A 17640-nucleotide genomic window follows, 5' to 3' on the forward strand; every position below is an offset into this window, starting at 1 on the left:
TGAAATGCAAGGAAAAATACAAATAAGAGAAGAAAATAAAATGACTTGTAATCCCACCTATACTGGTAACAGTTGATAAAACACCTGGGAGGTATAGCCTCGTTTTCTTTTTTGAACATAAAACTCCCAACATGCTTCCTCTTCAAATCTGGTTTTCCTCAGGTGGCCCCATCCCTACCCCAGCGCTGCAGCCTTCAGGGAGCCTTCCTTGACTGGCCCCCCTCAGGGGTCCCCTCCTGACCCTTCCGCCTTCCAGGGAGAGCCATCCTCATCCCTCCCTCTCTCACCGCCCCCCGCCCAGAATCTAATCAGTCTGCTCAAATTCCCTGGCCCCTTGCCTGGCCCCTCTCTGCCTTCATCCTGCCCTGTCCAATCCACACAGCAGCCAGGAGAAGCCTCTTAAAGTGTGAATCTGGTCAGAAACCCTGCACATTTTTCTTTACTTAACACCGAATTCCTGCAGCACTAGGAACTGGAACGACGCCTCTCGTGTGGTCCTGGAGAGCGGGGCTGAGCGCTCAGTCCAGGGCGGCCCTAGCTGGGGCATTTTCCGCGGATGTGGGCAGGGACACTGGGCGGAAATCCAGGTCACTAAAGAGGGTAAGGCTGGCCCCACATCAGGGGGTCCGAAACACTACCCAGCTTCAAGTCCTGCATGTCTCCCTCCTTCTCTGACTCCTGGGCCCCTGCCCCCCTGCTGCTCTTTCTCTCCCGCTGCCGGGAGCCCTCCCTGTCTCTCCAACCGGTGTCCCCCTCTGACCACACGATACTCGATCCCCTGGTGACCACATCCTGTCTCTCAGGGCTTTAAATCCCATCTGGACCAGGACAACCCCCCAGCTCATCCCTGCTGCCTGGATCTACCCCTGAACCCCAGGCTCCAGCATCACTTGCTTCCTAGGCATCTCCATTGGATGAGCAATAGGCATCCCATGCTTCACTTGTCCAGACAGGGTGCTGCTCTTCCCATCTCCAAACCTGTCCACACCCCACTTTAGCAAAGGGAAACGGTATTCTCACAGTTACTCAGGCCGAATCCTTGGTGTTCTTACTCCCTTCTCGCTTTGTCTCACACCCCATCCAATCCATTAGGTTATCCTGCTGTCTCTACCTTCAAAATATAACCCAAATCTAACCAGTGTTCTCCATGTCCTCCTTTGCCACACTGCACCCAGCCACCAACACCCCGGCTAACGATGCAGTGACCTCCCAAAGGTCCCTGGTCCTGCCCTTGCCTGCCTGGGAGCAGTGCTCTGCACAGTGGTCAAGGGATCCCCCTAAATACCAACACATCCCCAAGTTGGACCTCATCACCTTCTGCCTCTCCTTCTAGGCCCACCTTGCTGCCGCCCCTGCGAGGCCACATGGGCCAGCGAACCCTCTGTAGGGCCTGGCCAATGCTTCCCTGTTCTCTTAGTGAGGCTTCTCCTGACCTTAGAGGCCTCACCTCTCCCCACCCCAGCACTTCCCATCCCTCACCCCTGCCTTATTTTTACATTTTCACCTCTCACATCATGCATTTTACTTATGCATTTTGTTTGTTTATATTGCTCTCCACTCCTTACCTATAAGCTCCATGACTGCAGGGGTTTGTCTGTGTCCTCTAGATGGGCCTGGAGAATAATTGGTGCTCAGTAAATATTTGCTGAATGATAGAGTGAATTTGGGAAGCACCCAGGAACCTCCCAGACCCCTCAGGTCTGGCAATTCTGTGCACAGTCCCCCAGTGCCCTCTACAATCTCTTATAGGTGTGTTGCCACTGTGATTTGGGGGCCCCTGTGGAGCAGGCAGGGGCAGGGGGAGGTCTGTGGGCTCCCCGAGGAAATGGACCTCATTGGTCATGGGCACGCTTGGTATGCAGGCAGTGAGCAAGACATACAGGAGGAGCACCCGGATTTCTATGGGGCTTTAATTGCTTGCTTTGTCTCACACCCCATCCAATCCATTAGGTTATCCTGCTGTCTCTACCTTCAAAATATAACCCAAATCTAACCAGTGTTCTCCATGTCCTCCTTTGCCACACTGCACCAGGCCACCAACACCCTGGCTAACGATGCAGTGACCTCCCAAAGGTCCCTGGTCCTGCCCTTGCTTGCCTGGGAGCAGTGCTCTGCACAGTGGCCAAGGGATGTCACTGCCATCCTGTGCAGGCCCTGGTCCCCATGTCGGTTCCCTGACCCGAGCGGGATGCTGGGGCTGGTCAGTCCAACTATGAGCCCCTAACTGTGAGTCCCTTATTGCTGTTCGCTCCAAGTCAGTCCTCACAGTTGGGACATCCTGCTCCCAAGTCTAAAGCAGGTCCCTCCAACTGTGGGCCCAGCCCAGCTTCTGAGGTCTGTGACCTCCCACTTCCCTTACAAATGAACTCCAGAAGGCCTGGAAGTACACCCCCATCTGAAGGCTTCCTGGGACCTGGAGCTTAAGCCACTCTGGCCAGGGTTTCTGTCTCCCCAGGTCCTCTGTGCTTCCTGGACCACCGAGGTCTGCCCACTGCCAACATGGACAGAAAAAGAGACTGCCCACCAGCTCATCCCTGCCGTGTCCTCCCCTGCTGTCTCCGCCAGGCCCCAGCACCTGCCTTCTCAGGCACAGAGCTTTGCTGAATGGCCATTGCAAGGCAGGTGCCTTCTACGTGTTGGGGCTACAGCCGGTAAAGCTGGGAAGGGGATGTTGTAGATGGGGGTTCGCCCCCCACCCCTGTCCACCCAGATGGTGGAGGAGTCCTGGCTTCTGCCTCAAGTCCGCTTAACGCGCCCCTCCGCACGAGGGTAGGCGGAGAAGCGGAGAAGGCAGGTAGGTCCCTGCCGCCTCCTGATTTAAATCCCCGTGGTCCAGCCCCTCAGAAGGGCAAGTGTGTCCCCACCGGCCTGTCCCTGCTCTCTGGCCTCGGATCTCACCGGCCTGCCGCAGGCCGGTGCTCCCAGAGGAGCCCCTTCGGGGTTCAGGCCTCCTTCCCTCCTCAAGGTTTTCTGGGCTTGGGAGTCACCCTCCACCAGGCCGAGGTCGGCGCCCCCACCACGCGGACTACATCCTGCAGAGCAGGGCTCCCCCAGTCCCGCAGCCGCGTGAGGCCTGGAACGCGCCTGTCCTGTTGACCCGCGTGTCCCCCGCGACCCACACATTCGCGCGGAATGAATGAATTTCTCCGGGCTGAGGCTTGGCCCCATTCACGCCAGCTCTGCAGGGCCCTCCGCCGCGAGGGGCCGGGGCCCCGGATCCACTCCAGGGAGCTGGCGCGGCTGCCCCCCGTCCCGCCGCGGCCCGCGAGGCAGGGTCCCTCCCAGCCGCCCGGCCCGAGCGCGGGGGCCGCGGCTCCGCGGGCGCAGGCCCCGCCGGGCGGGCGCGGGGCGGGGGCGGCGCCGGGAGCTGAGTGGCGGCTCCGGGCCCAGCCCTGGCGCGCCGGGGAGGGCGGGGGCCGGGGGGCGGGGAGCGCAGGGGCGGCGGCGAGAGGAGCGCAGCCGCGAGCATGTGCCGCGGAGCCCAGTAACCAGGGACGACCGCGGCAGCCGCGGCCGCGTAGGCGCCCAGCCCCGCGCAGCTCCGCGCCGTGGCGCCCCGAGAGGGCGGCGGCCGGACGGCCCGGGCCTGCCCAGCGGCTGCCCCGCGCCCCGGGCCCAGGGCGGCCAAGGCGCCGCGAGCCGCGCAGCGCAGCTCGGCGCGCAGGAGCCCAGCGCCCGGGCCGCGCGGGCACAGCCAGACAAAGGCGCGGCCCGGCCCGGCCCAGCTCGGCCCAGCCCGGCCCGGCCCGGCCCGGCGGCCCTCGGCGCCCAGCCCGCTGCCCGCCCCGGCCCGCGCCGGCCGAGCCGCTCCCGCTGGGCGCCCTGACGGGGTCCGGCCCGGGGGCGGAGGTCGCGGCCGTCGACGATGGGGAAATCCAACAGCAAGTTGAAGCCCGAAGTTGTGGAGGAGCTGACCAGGAAAACCTACTGTGAGTGCGCGCCCCGGGGACCCCCGCCCCGCGCCCCCCGCGCCCCTCCCCCCCGCCGGTCACCCCCCCCTGCCGCCCTCCTCCGGGCCCGCCCTCCACCCCCTCCACGCCGCGGCCCTCGCTCGCCCCTGCCTTGTCCTGCCCGCGCCCCGGGCCCCTCGGGAGCCCCCCGCCGCGCCCCCAGCCCCGCACCTGGCCCTATTGTTCCAGGGCACCCCTCCCCCCACCCCTCCCAGGACTGGGCCGCCTGTCAGCTTGCGCGGGGCCACCCCAGGCCGGGAGGGAAAGCCCCAGCCCCCCCGCGGCCCCCTCTCTGCAGAGTTGCCCCTAAAGGGCAGGGCTGTGCCAGGGCGAGCGGCGTTGGTCCGGGGAGGGGGCGCCTGGTTGCGGCATGGTTCCGGCTGCGCGGAGCCGACTGGCACGAGCGCAGCGGGGTGGGTGATTCATGCATCACGATGCCGCCGCTGCTGCTGCGAGGTTGGCCTGTCGCCCCCTCTCTGGCCCCCGATCGCGTACGGGGGGTGGCGAGACTTAGAGCTCCAGGCAGCGGCGGCGGGGAAGGGTCTTGGGCGCCCCATTGGCTGCAGGATTTATTTGCAGGCTGAATTCTGCTCCGGCTCTGATCTCCCCTCCCTTCCTCCATATGTCTGCTAGACTGGGAAATGGGCTTGTGCCCCCATGGGTGATCTGTGCGATGTCATCATTTGACTGCGTGATGCTCCCCCTAAGAGGGTCTGTCGGCTTCGGCTTCCCTAGATCTGACCCAGGGCGTCTCTCTCCACTTGCCAGACTTCCCAACTCTCCCGTCCCCTCACCTCTCCCATTTCCCCATACCAGACTTCTCCCACCCTGGCAGCCTCCTGGGAGGTGCCTCGGCATGCAGGGGTTAATGGCACCGGGATTCTCCTTTCTTTTTCTGGGTGGGGAGAAGGAGGGCTGGGTGGTCTGGAAGGGCTTCTGCCTGCCTGGGAGCCTGACTTGGAAAGGGGCAGTGGCCCCAGCTTTGGGCTGGAATTTAGAACCCGTACCTGGGCAGCTTCTTGGGTCCAGCCCCTGTGCACCCTCCCTGGAGGCAGCTGACTGCCCGCCCAACCCCATGTGCTGCCAGAGGCTTGGGAGGCAGCTTCTGGTGGTGCATTGCACAACCTCTGGGCCCCCTCCCCCACTCCATCGGGCTTCCGGGCACGTTTGCAGGTCTGTCCAAGCCCACACTTTAGCTCCATGTCCCTGGCCCCCCGTGGGCGGGAAACAAAGGGGGCTTCCCTGAGGGGGGATAGTCTGCTGAGAGGTACTGGCCCTTCTCCAGTGGAATTCCGCAGCAGGAAGCTCCCATCCCAGGCGCTGCTCCTTGAAGAAGCGAAGCTCTGAGGACCAGGGACTCCGTCCTGGCTGCTCTTACGCTCTCTCTGAGGTGGGTGGGGGGCCCTTCCTAGTTTGGCTGCTCTTTTGTGAGATTTGCTGGGCCTTCCTTCAGGCTCAGCGCAGATGTGGCCCAAAGCTGTCAGCAGGCAGGCTTCAGGCAGGACTTCCTCGGATCCTGTGCCCACGGAGGCAGAGGGCACCATGGGCCTCACCAGGAGTGCTGGGCTTGGGCTGCACGGGGTGTCTCCATCATGGTGGAGCAGGGAGCCACCGGAATGAAGCCCGGTGTCCTGCTTATTGCGTACATCCCACGCTGGGCCCTTTGCATTGTTAGCACACTGAAGCTACGCGGCAGCCCTGGGCATGGTGGGCACTGTTACTATCCCACTTATGGATGAGGAAACCAAGGCTTGGAGAGGCGAACAGGTGTGCCCATGATTCAGTGGCAGGTCACTAGGCAGTGTAGGAACTTGAACTTGGGTCTGTCTCCAAAGTTGTATCCCTTGAGAGACCTCAGTGCTCAGGCCAAGGGGTCAGAAGGGGATTTTCTTCTGTGTGTCTCTTTCTGGTTTGTGCTGTAAGCCCATGTGGATTCTGGATGGCAAGAGGCCCGGGGTGGTCATTTTGTCCACCCCCCTCTCTCTGGGCAGATCTGTCAACTTTGGGAGAAGTTGAGCCCACAGGGTTTTATTAGGAGCTGGCCTGGTGGTACTGGGCTGGGTGGGCTATTTTTAAAGGCCTTTGGAGACACAGAACAGTTTTGATCAGGGAGAGAATTAGCCGAGTACCTTTCCTTTGTAGAACCCTAATGAGGGGCGGGGCTGGCAGAGGTGGGTTCATTTGCCTCCTGTCTGTCTCCCTGGCTGATGCCGTCCCTCTGCCCAGGCCCTGGTCTGTCTTGTTGTGTTGACACTTAGTAGGTCCACAGATAATTTATTGAATGAAAAGTGTCCCAGGAAGAAAGACAGAGAAAGCCCCTAGCTTATTCTAAGGCCCCCAGTGAGCTTCCTTCTGATGGGGAGCAGAACCATCTTCTCTCTGTTCAGGGAATTCTGTAAGCAGTCAGGAGAGGAACACTTCGGAAGGACTCTCAGATGTCAGAATCTCCCGGAGAGCATGCTAAATACCAAGGTACCTAGGTGGGGTTGCCCTCCCAGATTTCTGATAAGTCCGAAAGTCTGGGCTGCACCCAGGAATTTGCATCCCTGACAAGTGTTTACCATGCAGGTCTTGGTTCCTGGGACCCCACAACTGGTTCTGGGGGTCCTGGCTTATGTAAGCATCACCTGGCATCCTAGGCTACCTTGGGATCGCACAGTTGGCTGCGATAACCCAGAGGGGAGCCCCAGATGTTCATGCCCGCGTCAGTGCTGGCTACTTGGTGATGATTCTCCGACTCTTCTGGTGGTCTCTGTGTGTGAGGAAGTGGAAGATCTAACAGCTCATGCTGGGTGGCCCTTGCTAGACACATCTGGATTCAGCCTGGCTAAAATCCTCCGACTTTTAGGCTTTCCACTGCAGAGCAGGTTGTTTTCCTCCTCTGCAGAGGAGAGTCTGTGAATTGTCAGTGCCCCGTGACCCAATCCTCACCCTTCCTGGCACAGTTCATATCCAGGAGCAGTAGGAGGTTCCAGAGAGGCGGAGGACCCCACCCCGCCGGGTCTCAGAGAGCAGTGTGACCTGCAGCCTGGTCTCTCTGAGGTCTGGCCCACTTTCTTCCAGCTTGTTGGTGACGCTGTCGTCATCTCCACGTGCCTCGGCCGTGAAACAGGCCAGCCCCTTGCCTGACCAAGCCTCAGTGTCCTCTTCTGCAGAATGGGTGTGCTGCTGGTATCTGGCTCCAGGGGCATGTAAACAGTCAACAGGATAATTCACATACAGCCTAACATGTGGCACATGGTAAGGGGTTGTATGACACACGCTTGTCAAGGATGCAAGGATGTGTGTTAGTGGTCGTTATTAGCATTGTTTTAACTACACAGTTCAGCTGTATCTTGAGGTGGTCTTAAATATCCCTTGTGGGTGAAGGTCATCTCTCTGCAGAGGATTCTTCCCCCAGCCCTGGTCTTTGTGCCCGGCACACGGGAGGCACAGGAAGGCAGGGTCTTTGATTTGCCTGAATCTTAGCAGGTTCCTGTTTCACCACTGCTGGTTAATTTTTAGGCTGCCCTGACCTGCCTCTCACCGGATGCTCATTCAGTGCTGGAGACAGAGATGTCAGGAGGGAGATGTGATTCCTGCGCTCAGGTCAGAACCAGCTCGGGAGTCTGAGAACACCAGGATCACAGGGCTCAAGCTATTTGTCACTGTCTGAGCCGCATCAGTTTAAAGGCTTTTGGGCCTAATGCAGCCCCAAGAGGCAAAAACCTTCACACACACACGCCCTCCCCACCCCGTGTCCCTTATCCTCCCCACCGCCAGGGACCCTCTGTTAAGGACTCAGAGGAGGGCACTTCCTCTTTGTCACTCTTGGTCAGCCCGGGCTCTGCCTTGACCTTGCTCGACAACCTTGAGTCTTTCCGGCCTTTTTCCTGGTGCCCAGAGTGGTGCCCGGCATGGGGCAGCTAGTGGAGGGGTGAGCACCGGATGGGAGGTCAGGGTGCCCAGCACCGACACCTCTGCGACGTGGAGCAGAGAGGGGGACCCCTGCTCGGGGGCAGGAGTCTGGGGCTGAGAGATGCTGCGTGTCACTAGTCAGGCCCTTGCACCTCTCTGGCTTTGGGAAGGTCCCATGAGGGCCCCTCCCTGCAGGATAAGGACTGTTCTCTGATCGTCCTTCCCCCGCTGTTTGACCAGAGGAGGCCAGACATTGCCTTGGGGGGAGGTAGTATCTGGCACCCATCTTGGGACAATTGAGGGAGTTGGCCCCATAGCCAGGCCAGGGTCAAGTGGCCCAGGAGAGGGAAGGCCCAGAGGGAGGAAGGCGGCTTCTGCAGTCCCTCCACCTCCTGTGCGCCAGCAGGAAGGCCAAGGGGGCTGCTCCCTCTCTCCACCGAAGGCAACCCAGTGGCAGCAAGAGGAACCGAGGCCAGACTCTTAACACCAAAGCGGGTGCCTGGGCAAGAAGCCTCAAGTCTGTTGTCAGGAAAGAACTCAGTATCCTGGAGAATGGGGGTGGGTCCTCACTTGGGCTGCGTGACTTCGGTCAAGTCGCTTGCCCTCTCTGAGCGCTGGTTTGCTCATCTGTAATACCTGTCCACGTGACTCCCTGGACCCAAGGGGAGGCTGCTTTGAGGTCCAGAGTGTGGGCCAGAATGGGGCTGTTTGGCAGCAGTCTCAGGGAGGGACAGAGGCCTCGGAGGCCGGATGTGCCAGGGTTTTGGCTTTCCATGGGCAGCCCCTTGTCACGACGAGCTTTCCTCCTGTGGAAAACAGGCAGCACAGCGGCCCCAGAGGTGGGGAGGATTCAGGGTGTGTGAAGGGATCCGCAGTGTGCCTGGTTCTCAGGAGACCCTTTCGACTTCTGGTGGCGACTGGTTGTAGGCTGTAGGTCCTCTGCCCTCTAGAGCAGGATGGGCTGGGTGGGTTGACGGCCTGCCTCCTCGTGGTGCAGAGAGAGACGTGGAGGAGGCCAGAGAGGGACAGCAACCTGCCAGGGTCACAGAGCCCCAGCCTCCTGCTCACGCCCGTTCTGGCTCTTTCTGCCTCCTCTGGCTCCCTGTTAAGTGTGTCTGACTCCTTCTGTCCCCACCCACACCCCAGAGATCCTGGCGTCATGTATCTCACAGGGAGGTCCTGGAAATCCTCCTGCAGTCCTCTGGGCTGCAGCCTTGGGACTGGACCCACCTTCCTCTGTTCCCCAGGCCAGGCCTGAGCTCCCCCGGGGCAGGTTGTGGGCAGTGTTGCTGGCCAGTGGGCCAAGCTCTTATCACCCTTCACCAAGGACCCCGAAGGCCCTGGCAGAGGATTTGGACATCTTCTGAGATGGCTGAGGGGCCATGGAAAGAGGTGATGCAGACATGTTAGACTTGGGTTGGGACACTGTTCTTGTCTGTAGTCCCAAGAATGGCTTGGAGGAGGAGGTGATAATCAAGGCCAGGGCTGATTGCAGTGATGAACTGGCTGTCAGTGGGAATGACATACATGAAGGACAGAATATAGATTTATTTAGAAGGAAGACTCCGGAGGACTTGCTATATAGGTTTCACTATCTTGTAAATTTGGGATTATATACTTGGAGTTTTCTAACTTTAGAAAACCTGACAGTTGTGAACGCCCATGTCATCAACTATTCTTCTAAAACACGATTCTTTAGTAATGCAGCATATGACTGCAACGTATTTTTTATTTAATCCCCTGCCATTGGACAATTAGGTTATTTTTTTTGCCAATATATAAACAGTGCCATGATAAACATCTTTGCATGAACATCTTTGTTGTACATCATTGCACATATCTCTTCTTAGAGATAAATCCCCAAAATGACATTTTGGAGTTAAATGCTGAGTACATCTTAAAAGGCTTTTGGTAGAAAAATTGTTAAATCACCCCCAGAAAGTATGTTCCAGTTAACATATTAGCAAAGGTGGATGAGAGAGTGTCTATGTCCCTGCACTCTTGCCAGCACCGAGTATTATTATTTTTCTTAATTATTGCTGATTTTATGGGGAAGAAAAGAGTAGCTCACTCTTTGAATATTCATTTTTTGGTGACTATTAAATGAATCCTAGAATCTTTGAGTAGAGGAGACTTCAGGGGCATGGAGTCCGATGCCCTCATTTTAAAAATGGAAAAATTGAATCCGAGAGGAGTGAAGTATCTCTCTCAAGGTCACTACCAAATACCGAGCAGGAGCATGGGGCTGCTCACTCCTGTCGGGGCACCTCCCACCGTGCCGTGATGGGGTAGCTTTGGGTTGCGATGGGATGTCTTGCTTCCTTCTGACATGGGTCATCTTGTTCTAAATATCTCTTACTCTAAGGTAAGGGAGAAAGCAGTGTAAATGAGAAAGAGCAACCTTCTTACTGACATTATGCGATAAGCACTTTGCACATCCCGGGTGTGGTCTGCTCATCAGGGCAGCGAGTATCGCCAGTGAACACGCCGAGTTTCCAGGTGACTTGAACTTGGGGTCAGAATCGCAGCTGAGGGCGGGACAGCAGAGTGTGGAGGGCTTGCGGGCCAGCTTGCCATCTTCAGGCGGTGTGACCCTGGCAAGCCCCTTCCCACTCTGAGCTGTGGGGGGGCCTCGTGTGTGAGATGGGGACAGACAACAGCGCATCGCCCATGGGTGGACACAGGGCCCCATGTAACAAGCACTCAGTAAATGCTGTCACGTGGACGAGGCTGCTCAGCCTTCTGTGTCAGAGCCCTGGTCCGTGGCCTCTCCCCAGGACGGTCACAGGGTGAGCTGTCACAGCTCTGCATTGGGCCTGGCTGGTTGGCCGCCAGCCCTTCTGTGCTGGGCTCCCGGCTTGCCGGCCTGGGGAGGGGGGCCCTGATCTGAGAGGCTGGGCTTTAGGATCTGTTCGTGATGTGGCCTTGGACGGCCAGAGACTTGCCTGCCTGGGCTTCAATCTCAGAGCCATCACAGCCTGGACAGTGGCTTTGGAGTCACCCATGCCCTCTGGGACTTAGTTTCCCTTTCTGTACAATGTTCAGATTGCCAGATGGTGAGACTCTAGTGCAGAGGCCACACTGGGGCCCCTGGGTGGGGTGTGGTGGGGTCCTGGGGTCTGATGACCTGGGCCTTGGGCTGTCTTGGCTGCAGAGAGTTCTCAGTTTCTCCACAGGTCAATTTCTCATCACAAATTAGGGATGACAACCCCTCCATGACACAGGGCTGCCCTGGGGGGCGGAGACACTGAATTTGGTGGCTCATCTCGTAGCTCACCCCAGGTGGCAGAGGATCTGTGATCTGGCATGTAAAGATCAGGGGCCGTCGGCGTGGTGAGAGCCTGAGCTCATGCACGTCACGTGATCCTGGCCCAGCTCAGTGTTCAAGTGCGTTCATCCCCGTCCCTCCCAGGAGTCCTGTGTGGTCCTTATTTTACAGATGAGGAAACAGGCTCAGAGGGCACTGAGCTGGCCCCAGGCCACACACCCGGTGAGTGGCACAGCTGGCGTTTGGGCCGTGGCAATGAGCCCCTGTGGGTGGGTCCTGGAGAAGCTGCTTCAGGGCATGCGGGTAATTGGGGGTGAGCGTGGGTGCGTGGTGTGGGTGTGTGGCGGGGTGGGTGCTGTGGATCATGTGCGTGAGCCCAGGGTCACGTGGGTGTGCTCCAGGTGTGAGTGACGGGGTCGTGGTGTGTGTCGGGAGTGGGTGAGTCAGCATGTCTGTGCCCGCATGTGTGCACATTGGTGTGGGTGCGGGCAGCTCTGTGCAGGTTGTAAACGTGGATGTGCATGGGGGGCGGTGGTGCCCAGGGGTGAGGCCCAGACAGGCTGGGAGCCAAATCAGAAGCTGGTCACTTCTTGGTCTCCTTCTGCCCTGGCCCTGGTGGTCTCCGGCAATGGGAGAGTGAGCCTCTGTTCCCAGGAAGTGGGAGAATATCCTTGGGGAGGAAGGGCCATAGTGACAACTCCCGTTTACCAGGTGGGTTCTTGGTGCCAGGAGTACTGAGTACAGATTTCCCCGACTGTGGCCTCCTGCAGCCCTGGAAATAGACACTATTATGCCCATTTTACAGATGAGGGAAAGGAGACCCAGGCCAGTTCAGAAACAGGCCCAAGGCCTCCCAGCCAGTCAGTGGCCAAGCTGGGGCTCAGGCTCAGATCTTTGTCTGCAAAAGCCAGGCCCTCCCTCCACATGCCCACCTCCCACAGTCTCTGTGAGCCTTGTAATCTTAGAGCTGCTGTGTCAGGTAGTGAGCACCCCATCACTGGAGGCATTCAAGCAGCTGCTGGCAGTCAGACACTGGCCAGATGTCCTGGATTCCTGGGCTGGATGTGAGGTTGCATGGTGGGCAGGACCCTTCCATCTGTGAACATACAGCGCTGCTAGTTGTTCTGCCTCCTGCAGGGGATGTGGGGCAGCCTTGGCCTTGGCTTTGTCCAGGGTGCAGGCAGAGCTGAGGCCTGCAGGAAGGCGGCTGAAGTGTTTCAGGAAGTCCAGGGAGTGCCAGTAGGAGTGTGCGTGGGTGGCTGCCCCAGCCCTAGGCCTCTGGGGCCTTTTCAGCCTCTGCCCCACCCCAGGGGAGACTTGGGTGCTGACCATAGGCCTGGCACTGGGCTGACCTCACAGAATCCCCCCAGCTGTGAGCACCGCTGCAGTGCTTTGCACTTTACGGTGCTCTTTACACATCCCTGCGCTCAGGGATCCTGCCAGCAGAGGCTGGGCAGGGGCTGGGGGCAGCCAGAGGAGGTCACGCACACCCAGGGTGCCTATACCTGTGTCTGTGACGAAGGAAGAGACAAAGCCCTCACAGGGGCAATGTGGGGCCCGGAGTTATGGAGGCAGCGGAACCTCAGGGTCTGGAGGTCTGGCAGCATTGCCCCGGCGACTGTAAGCCCCTTGAGGGCTGGAACGCATCTGGTGGATTTGTTTTTTGTGCAGTGTACAGCCTGCAGCCATGCACAGGGCAGGCCTGGGAACACCTCGGTTTTCAGCTTCCCTCGCGTTGCTTTGGTTTGCTCCTCTGCTCACTTGGGTGGGCCCTACCTGTGCTCCTGACTCACAGTCTGCTGGGGGCAGGGGGATCACCAGGGAATCGGAATCTGGGGTCCTGGTTCTAGCCTGATTTACTGTAGCCTTTGGTTGTCCCTCTCAGGGTCTCAGTTTCCCCAGCTGTCCCGCTCTCTGTGAGATGGGGTGTCGCCTTTTCTCAGCCCCAAGGTACCCTGAACTGTGCCACCGAGGGGGAGGTGCTCCCCACCTAGTGAGCCCGGGTTGGGGGTGCCTGGGAAGGGGTGCAGGGCGGCTGCTGCCTCTGGTCTCACGTGGTGGCCCCAGGAAGCTGGCAGGGCTTCCAGGCCACCGTGCTCTGGATTCGCTGGCAGGAGAGAGGCAGGAGGGCGGGAGGAATGTGGCTTTGAGGAATGTTTAACCCAAAGCAGAAATAGCCCTGTGCTGCTTTTATTTCAGTCTTGGGCTTTCAGCTAGGAAGTGGGATCGGAGTGCCGTTCTCTCTCTCTCCAGCCTCCCCCGGCTTCCCCACTGCTCTGGCCTTTTGAGGACAGAAAGTGGCCTCTTTTTTTTTTTTTTTTTTAAACTAAGAGGCTGCTGTGGGAACCAGAAAGGGCCCTGGATTTGGAGATAGACAGAGCTGGGTTCAAATCCCTCATTCTTCACTTCCCAGCCCTGTGACCACTTCCTCCCCCAGCCTCTGCTTTTTCTTCGATGGAACTGGTGGGAGGTGGACGTGAGCTGAGATGGCCTGTGGGCCGTGTAGTGTCAGGAGCTCCTGCTCACCGACCCACCAGGCTTGAGTACAAATCCATCTCCTCTCATTAGCTCTGGGACCTCGTCCAAACCCTTTCCCATGGAGCCTCCTTATTTAATCTGTAAAATGGGCACATGACAGTAATGCCACCTCCCAGGACTGTGGATGAAATGACTGTGAAGATACTGGCAGAAGGACCTGGCTCCTGAGCTGTTGAGCCCCTTCTCTGCGTCTGGTGGCTTCCACACAAAACAGGAAGAGGCCTCTTTGGGGCTTGCTGCCCAGTTGAGTGGGGGTCCGTGCCCCGGGCCACGGGCACTCAGCGGCAGCCTTTCATCTGACCCTGCTGTTGCCTCACCCATCACCCGCGCTCAGCTGGCACCAGTGCCCAAAGGCCACCTTGTGGTGAGGCCCTGGGCCCCGCCGGCAGCCCCACCAGATCTGGCTGTGAGGACGTGTTTGCCTTGTCCGTGTCCCATTGGCCGTGAGCGCCCCGAGGACATCTCGCGCGGCCACTGCCGTACCCCAGCTCCTGGAGGAGGGCCTGTCGTATGTTTGTTGGACTGAATGGAAAAACAAACACGCCAAAGAACAAACTAATGAGCAAACGGTGTTTTCTTCCCCTCATCTCCGGGCTTCCCCTTCTGCCCCTGTCCGGCCCACTCCTACCTCCTGGGCTGGGTGGTGGGAGGCTCGCCGCAGCTGGGGGTCCAGAGGAGCAGGGCCCTGGGAGGCTGGGTCTCAGCAGGTCAGGCCTGGGGAGGACCCTGGGCCCTCTCCCCTTCTGGGGCTGGGGGCATGAGGAGGGGTCCAGCCAGCCAGCGTGGCCCCTCCTTCCAGGCCCCTCCTGCTCCTGTCTCTTTGTGGGAACCAAAAGATTCCTGTTCAAAGGCGGGAGATGGGGCTATTTTTGGCAACTGTGGGGGGAAAAGCGAATGCTTCCCTTCTGTTCAAAAAGCCATGGTGTGTGTGCTGGGCAGATGCAGAGCTCGGCAGCCCCAAGCCCCTGCCGGCTGTGCTCCTGCCCCAGTGGCCCTGCCTCCCCTCCGCGGCTCAGTAGCCCGCACGGGCACAGTGGGCAATTATGATTGCCAGGCTGCCTGGGAGGAGGGCCTGAGTGGAACATGATCTTAATGAAAACGAACAGCAGCCATCAAATCAAGGAGGGGGCCTGCTAGCTGGCCTTACCCTCATTCACGTTTCCTGTGCTCCGGCTCTGCGGGGCTGGGGGAGCCGTGAGAAGGCTCTGGTGCACATCTGGGGGAGGAGGCCCACTCAGCTGTGGGGGAACAGCTGGAGGCCCTGGGTGCCTGTGTGAGGCAAGTCTGGCTGAGGGCATCCCCGAGCTGCCCCACCCCCTCACTTCCTAATTCAGGCCTTTGTGGAACTGCTGTCCGGCCAGGTGCTGTGGGCACCAGGGCAGATAGGGTGGCCAGATGAATGGCCCTCCCGGCAGTCACAGCTTGGTGGAGAGACAGATACTAGGCTAGATGAGGGCATCAAGATGGGGGCATTGCACAATGAATGCCTCAGAGTCTGCTGGGTCTGAATGCATCTGGGAGAGCTTCCTGGAAGAGACAATGTTTCAGCTGAGACCTGAGGGTAGGACTGCCAGACACATTAAACAATTATTGATTGCTTATCTGAAATTTGAATTTAATTGGGCATCCTGTTTTTTTGTTTGCTAAATTTGGCAGCCCTACCTGAGGGAGATGTAGGATTTGAGAAAGCACAGGGAGGGTCTGGGGTGGTTCATGGGGGAGGGGGATGGTGTAAGTGTTTCAGACAGGAGGAATAGCGTGTTCCAGGCCTGGGAGCATCAAAGTGTGGCAACTCCGAGGACCTGGATATTGTGTTGTGGCCAGAGAGTAGATGAGGTGCATGGGCCCCATCTGGAGGGCAGCATTGCTGGGGGCCAGTCTTGGGGATCAGGGGAGCCAGGCGAGGCCACTGGGCACACTAGGGGATGGGGGCCCCCTTGGCTGAAGGGCGCACCAGCAGGAATTGTGCCCAGGATCTCGGGCCACCTTCTCGGGGCTTCTGGCAGGCCGATGGGTTGTGGCTGGGCCTCCGCGTGCACATTACTGCCTGGAGTTCCAGTGCTGGGGTCCTGCTGCTGCCCAGGACCTGGCCCCCTGGCACCTGGGGCTCCAGCCCCCTCTACCTGCCTGGGCCAATGCCCTGGGATTCGTGCCCTAGAAGCCTCTGCAGCCCCTGTTGGGGCTGTTCAGCTACAGCGCAGCTCAAGTGCAGGCCCTGGGGTCCGAGGCTGGCTGGGCACTCTCAGGAGGGGATTTGCTGAATCCTGAGCAGAAGGGGAAGCGGAGTGCCAGCCGTGTGGCAGGGCTGAGTCCTGGTGACCGCCCGCCCCCCACTCCAGCTGCAGCCCCTGCTTAGTCTCTGCGTCCTGTCGGTGTTGTTTCTGTCTCTCCTTGTGTGGGGGCTTCCCCAGGTCGCTCAGTGCCCCCCTGCCGCTCCCATTCCGAGGTCCCCCTGCTCTGGTGCTTGTGACATTATGGGCCATGACTGCTCTGGGGTCTGCTGGAGCCGTGATGGAGACGAACCCAGCATTTCCCATCTGCTCTCAGGGCTGGGAGCTGAGGCAGGGCGGCAGGTGCTCCACACCGCAGGCAGGGCGGGTACAAGGGGGAGACTGTCCATGGCCTCTTGCAGCCCCTTTCCCTCCTTGGTGCCCACATTACTGGTCCTGGTCACCTGCCACCTTGTCTTGGGGTTCTGTGACATCTTTACTGACAGCAGTAGCAATTGGTAACATTTGGGGGCCCTCTCTGTGCTGTCTGCCTGGACCACGCCACACTCTGGCTCCTGTGTTGTTCCAGCAAGGTGAGGCTTCTTGAGGTCCCCTGACCTCACCATACTCTGTGTCATCTCTGAGATTTGGACACGGGCCTCCTCCTCCTGGAAGCCCTCTCCCTTCCCCTGCCTGCTGAGGCCTTCTCGGCCTTCACGCCTTCCTCTGTGCCCTTCCTCCGGAAGCAACGCCCTCCCCCCTGACTGGTCTGGCTCCCCTTTATGCTTTTATAGCGCCCTGAACTCTCCCTTCTTCAGGACAGATCATCAGCTGTGTGGCTGTGTGCTTTAGGTCCGGCTCTCCGGTCACATCAAGGACTCAGAGGACCAAGAACTGCCTGTGTCTGTGTCCCTGCTGTTTTCCCAGAGCCCAGCTCAGGGCCTGGCCCACGTTAGTGCTCAGAAATTAATCGGTGGATGAATGAAGGCATAAAAAATCCCATTTGTTCCTTCTCACCACTTTGTATAGAAGGTGTTGTCACCAACCACCCTCTTTTTACAGAAGAGGAAACTGAGGCTCAGAGAGGTGAGTTCAGTTTCCCCAGGTACATATGGGCTGAAGAATGGAAAGTCTCTTCTGGTTGACCAGGCACCTCAGTGCCTCCCACGGCCTCTGACCTTGGCAGGTGCTTGGAAAACGTTCGTGGAACTGGGCTGAACCGAATCTCTGAGCACATGGTTTGGCTTGGCTCTGAAAAGTTTAAGAGATTCTCCACCAGGAGTCCTGAGAAAACTCACCCTTTCCCCAAGGTCTTAAAGGAAGGAGGTGTGGTTCACTGCCTTCAGGGCCCACTCTTCTGGAAGATTCAGTCAGGCAATAGAGATGGCTTGTCCTGGGGAGTGAGTTCTTGGAGTCCTACCTTGGGATGTGTGTTTGTGTGTGTGTGTGTGTGTGTGTGTAAGAGAGGAGAAAGAGGGAGACAGAACCAGCGAGTAAGCGTGTGAGAGTAGTCAACAGGGCAAGTCCACTTATTAGAACGCGTAATTGAATTTTAGAGAACAGAGTAGGCGTGTCTGCTTTCCAGTTTTCCCACCTAAACCAAGCCTAGCACATGTGTTCCACAAGAACAGATGTACACTGAACACCTACTATACCAGATGCTACTGTCTGGCTGCAGCTCAGGCACAGATCCAGCCCCGTGGTGCCCCCAGCCATTGGCGAAGAGCGAAATCGGAAAATATAGGCAGAAATCACAAAGGCGAGAACAAAAACATGC

General features: G+C 58.7%; 1 protein-coding gene across 2 annotated transcripts in view; it reads left to right on the plus strand.

Moving 5' to 3' along the window:
• Positions 1 to 3711: 3711 nt before the first annotated feature.
• Positions 3712 to 17640, plus strand: part of NCS1 (neuronal calcium sensor 1) — a 45745-nt gene continuing 31816 nt past the window's right edge. Inside the window, exon 1 of one of the 2 annotated variants that reach the window (XM_036913579.2) lies at positions 3712 to 3929. In XM_036913579.2, coding sequence (XP_036769474.1) covers positions 3866 to 3929 — 64 coding nt within the window. In that variant the 5' untranslated portion in view covers positions 3712 to 3865. The remainder of the gene's footprint in view (positions 3930 to 17640) is intronic. The other variant, XM_036913578.2, reaches the window with a different exon arrangement.

This window comes from Manis pentadactyla, chromosome 3, assembly GCF_030020395.1.
Source record: "Manis pentadactyla isolate mManPen7 chromosome 3, mManPen7.hap1, whole genome shotgun sequence".
Classification (NCBI taxonomy): Eukaryota; Metazoa; Chordata; class Mammalia; order Pholidota; family Manidae; genus Manis; species Manis pentadactyla.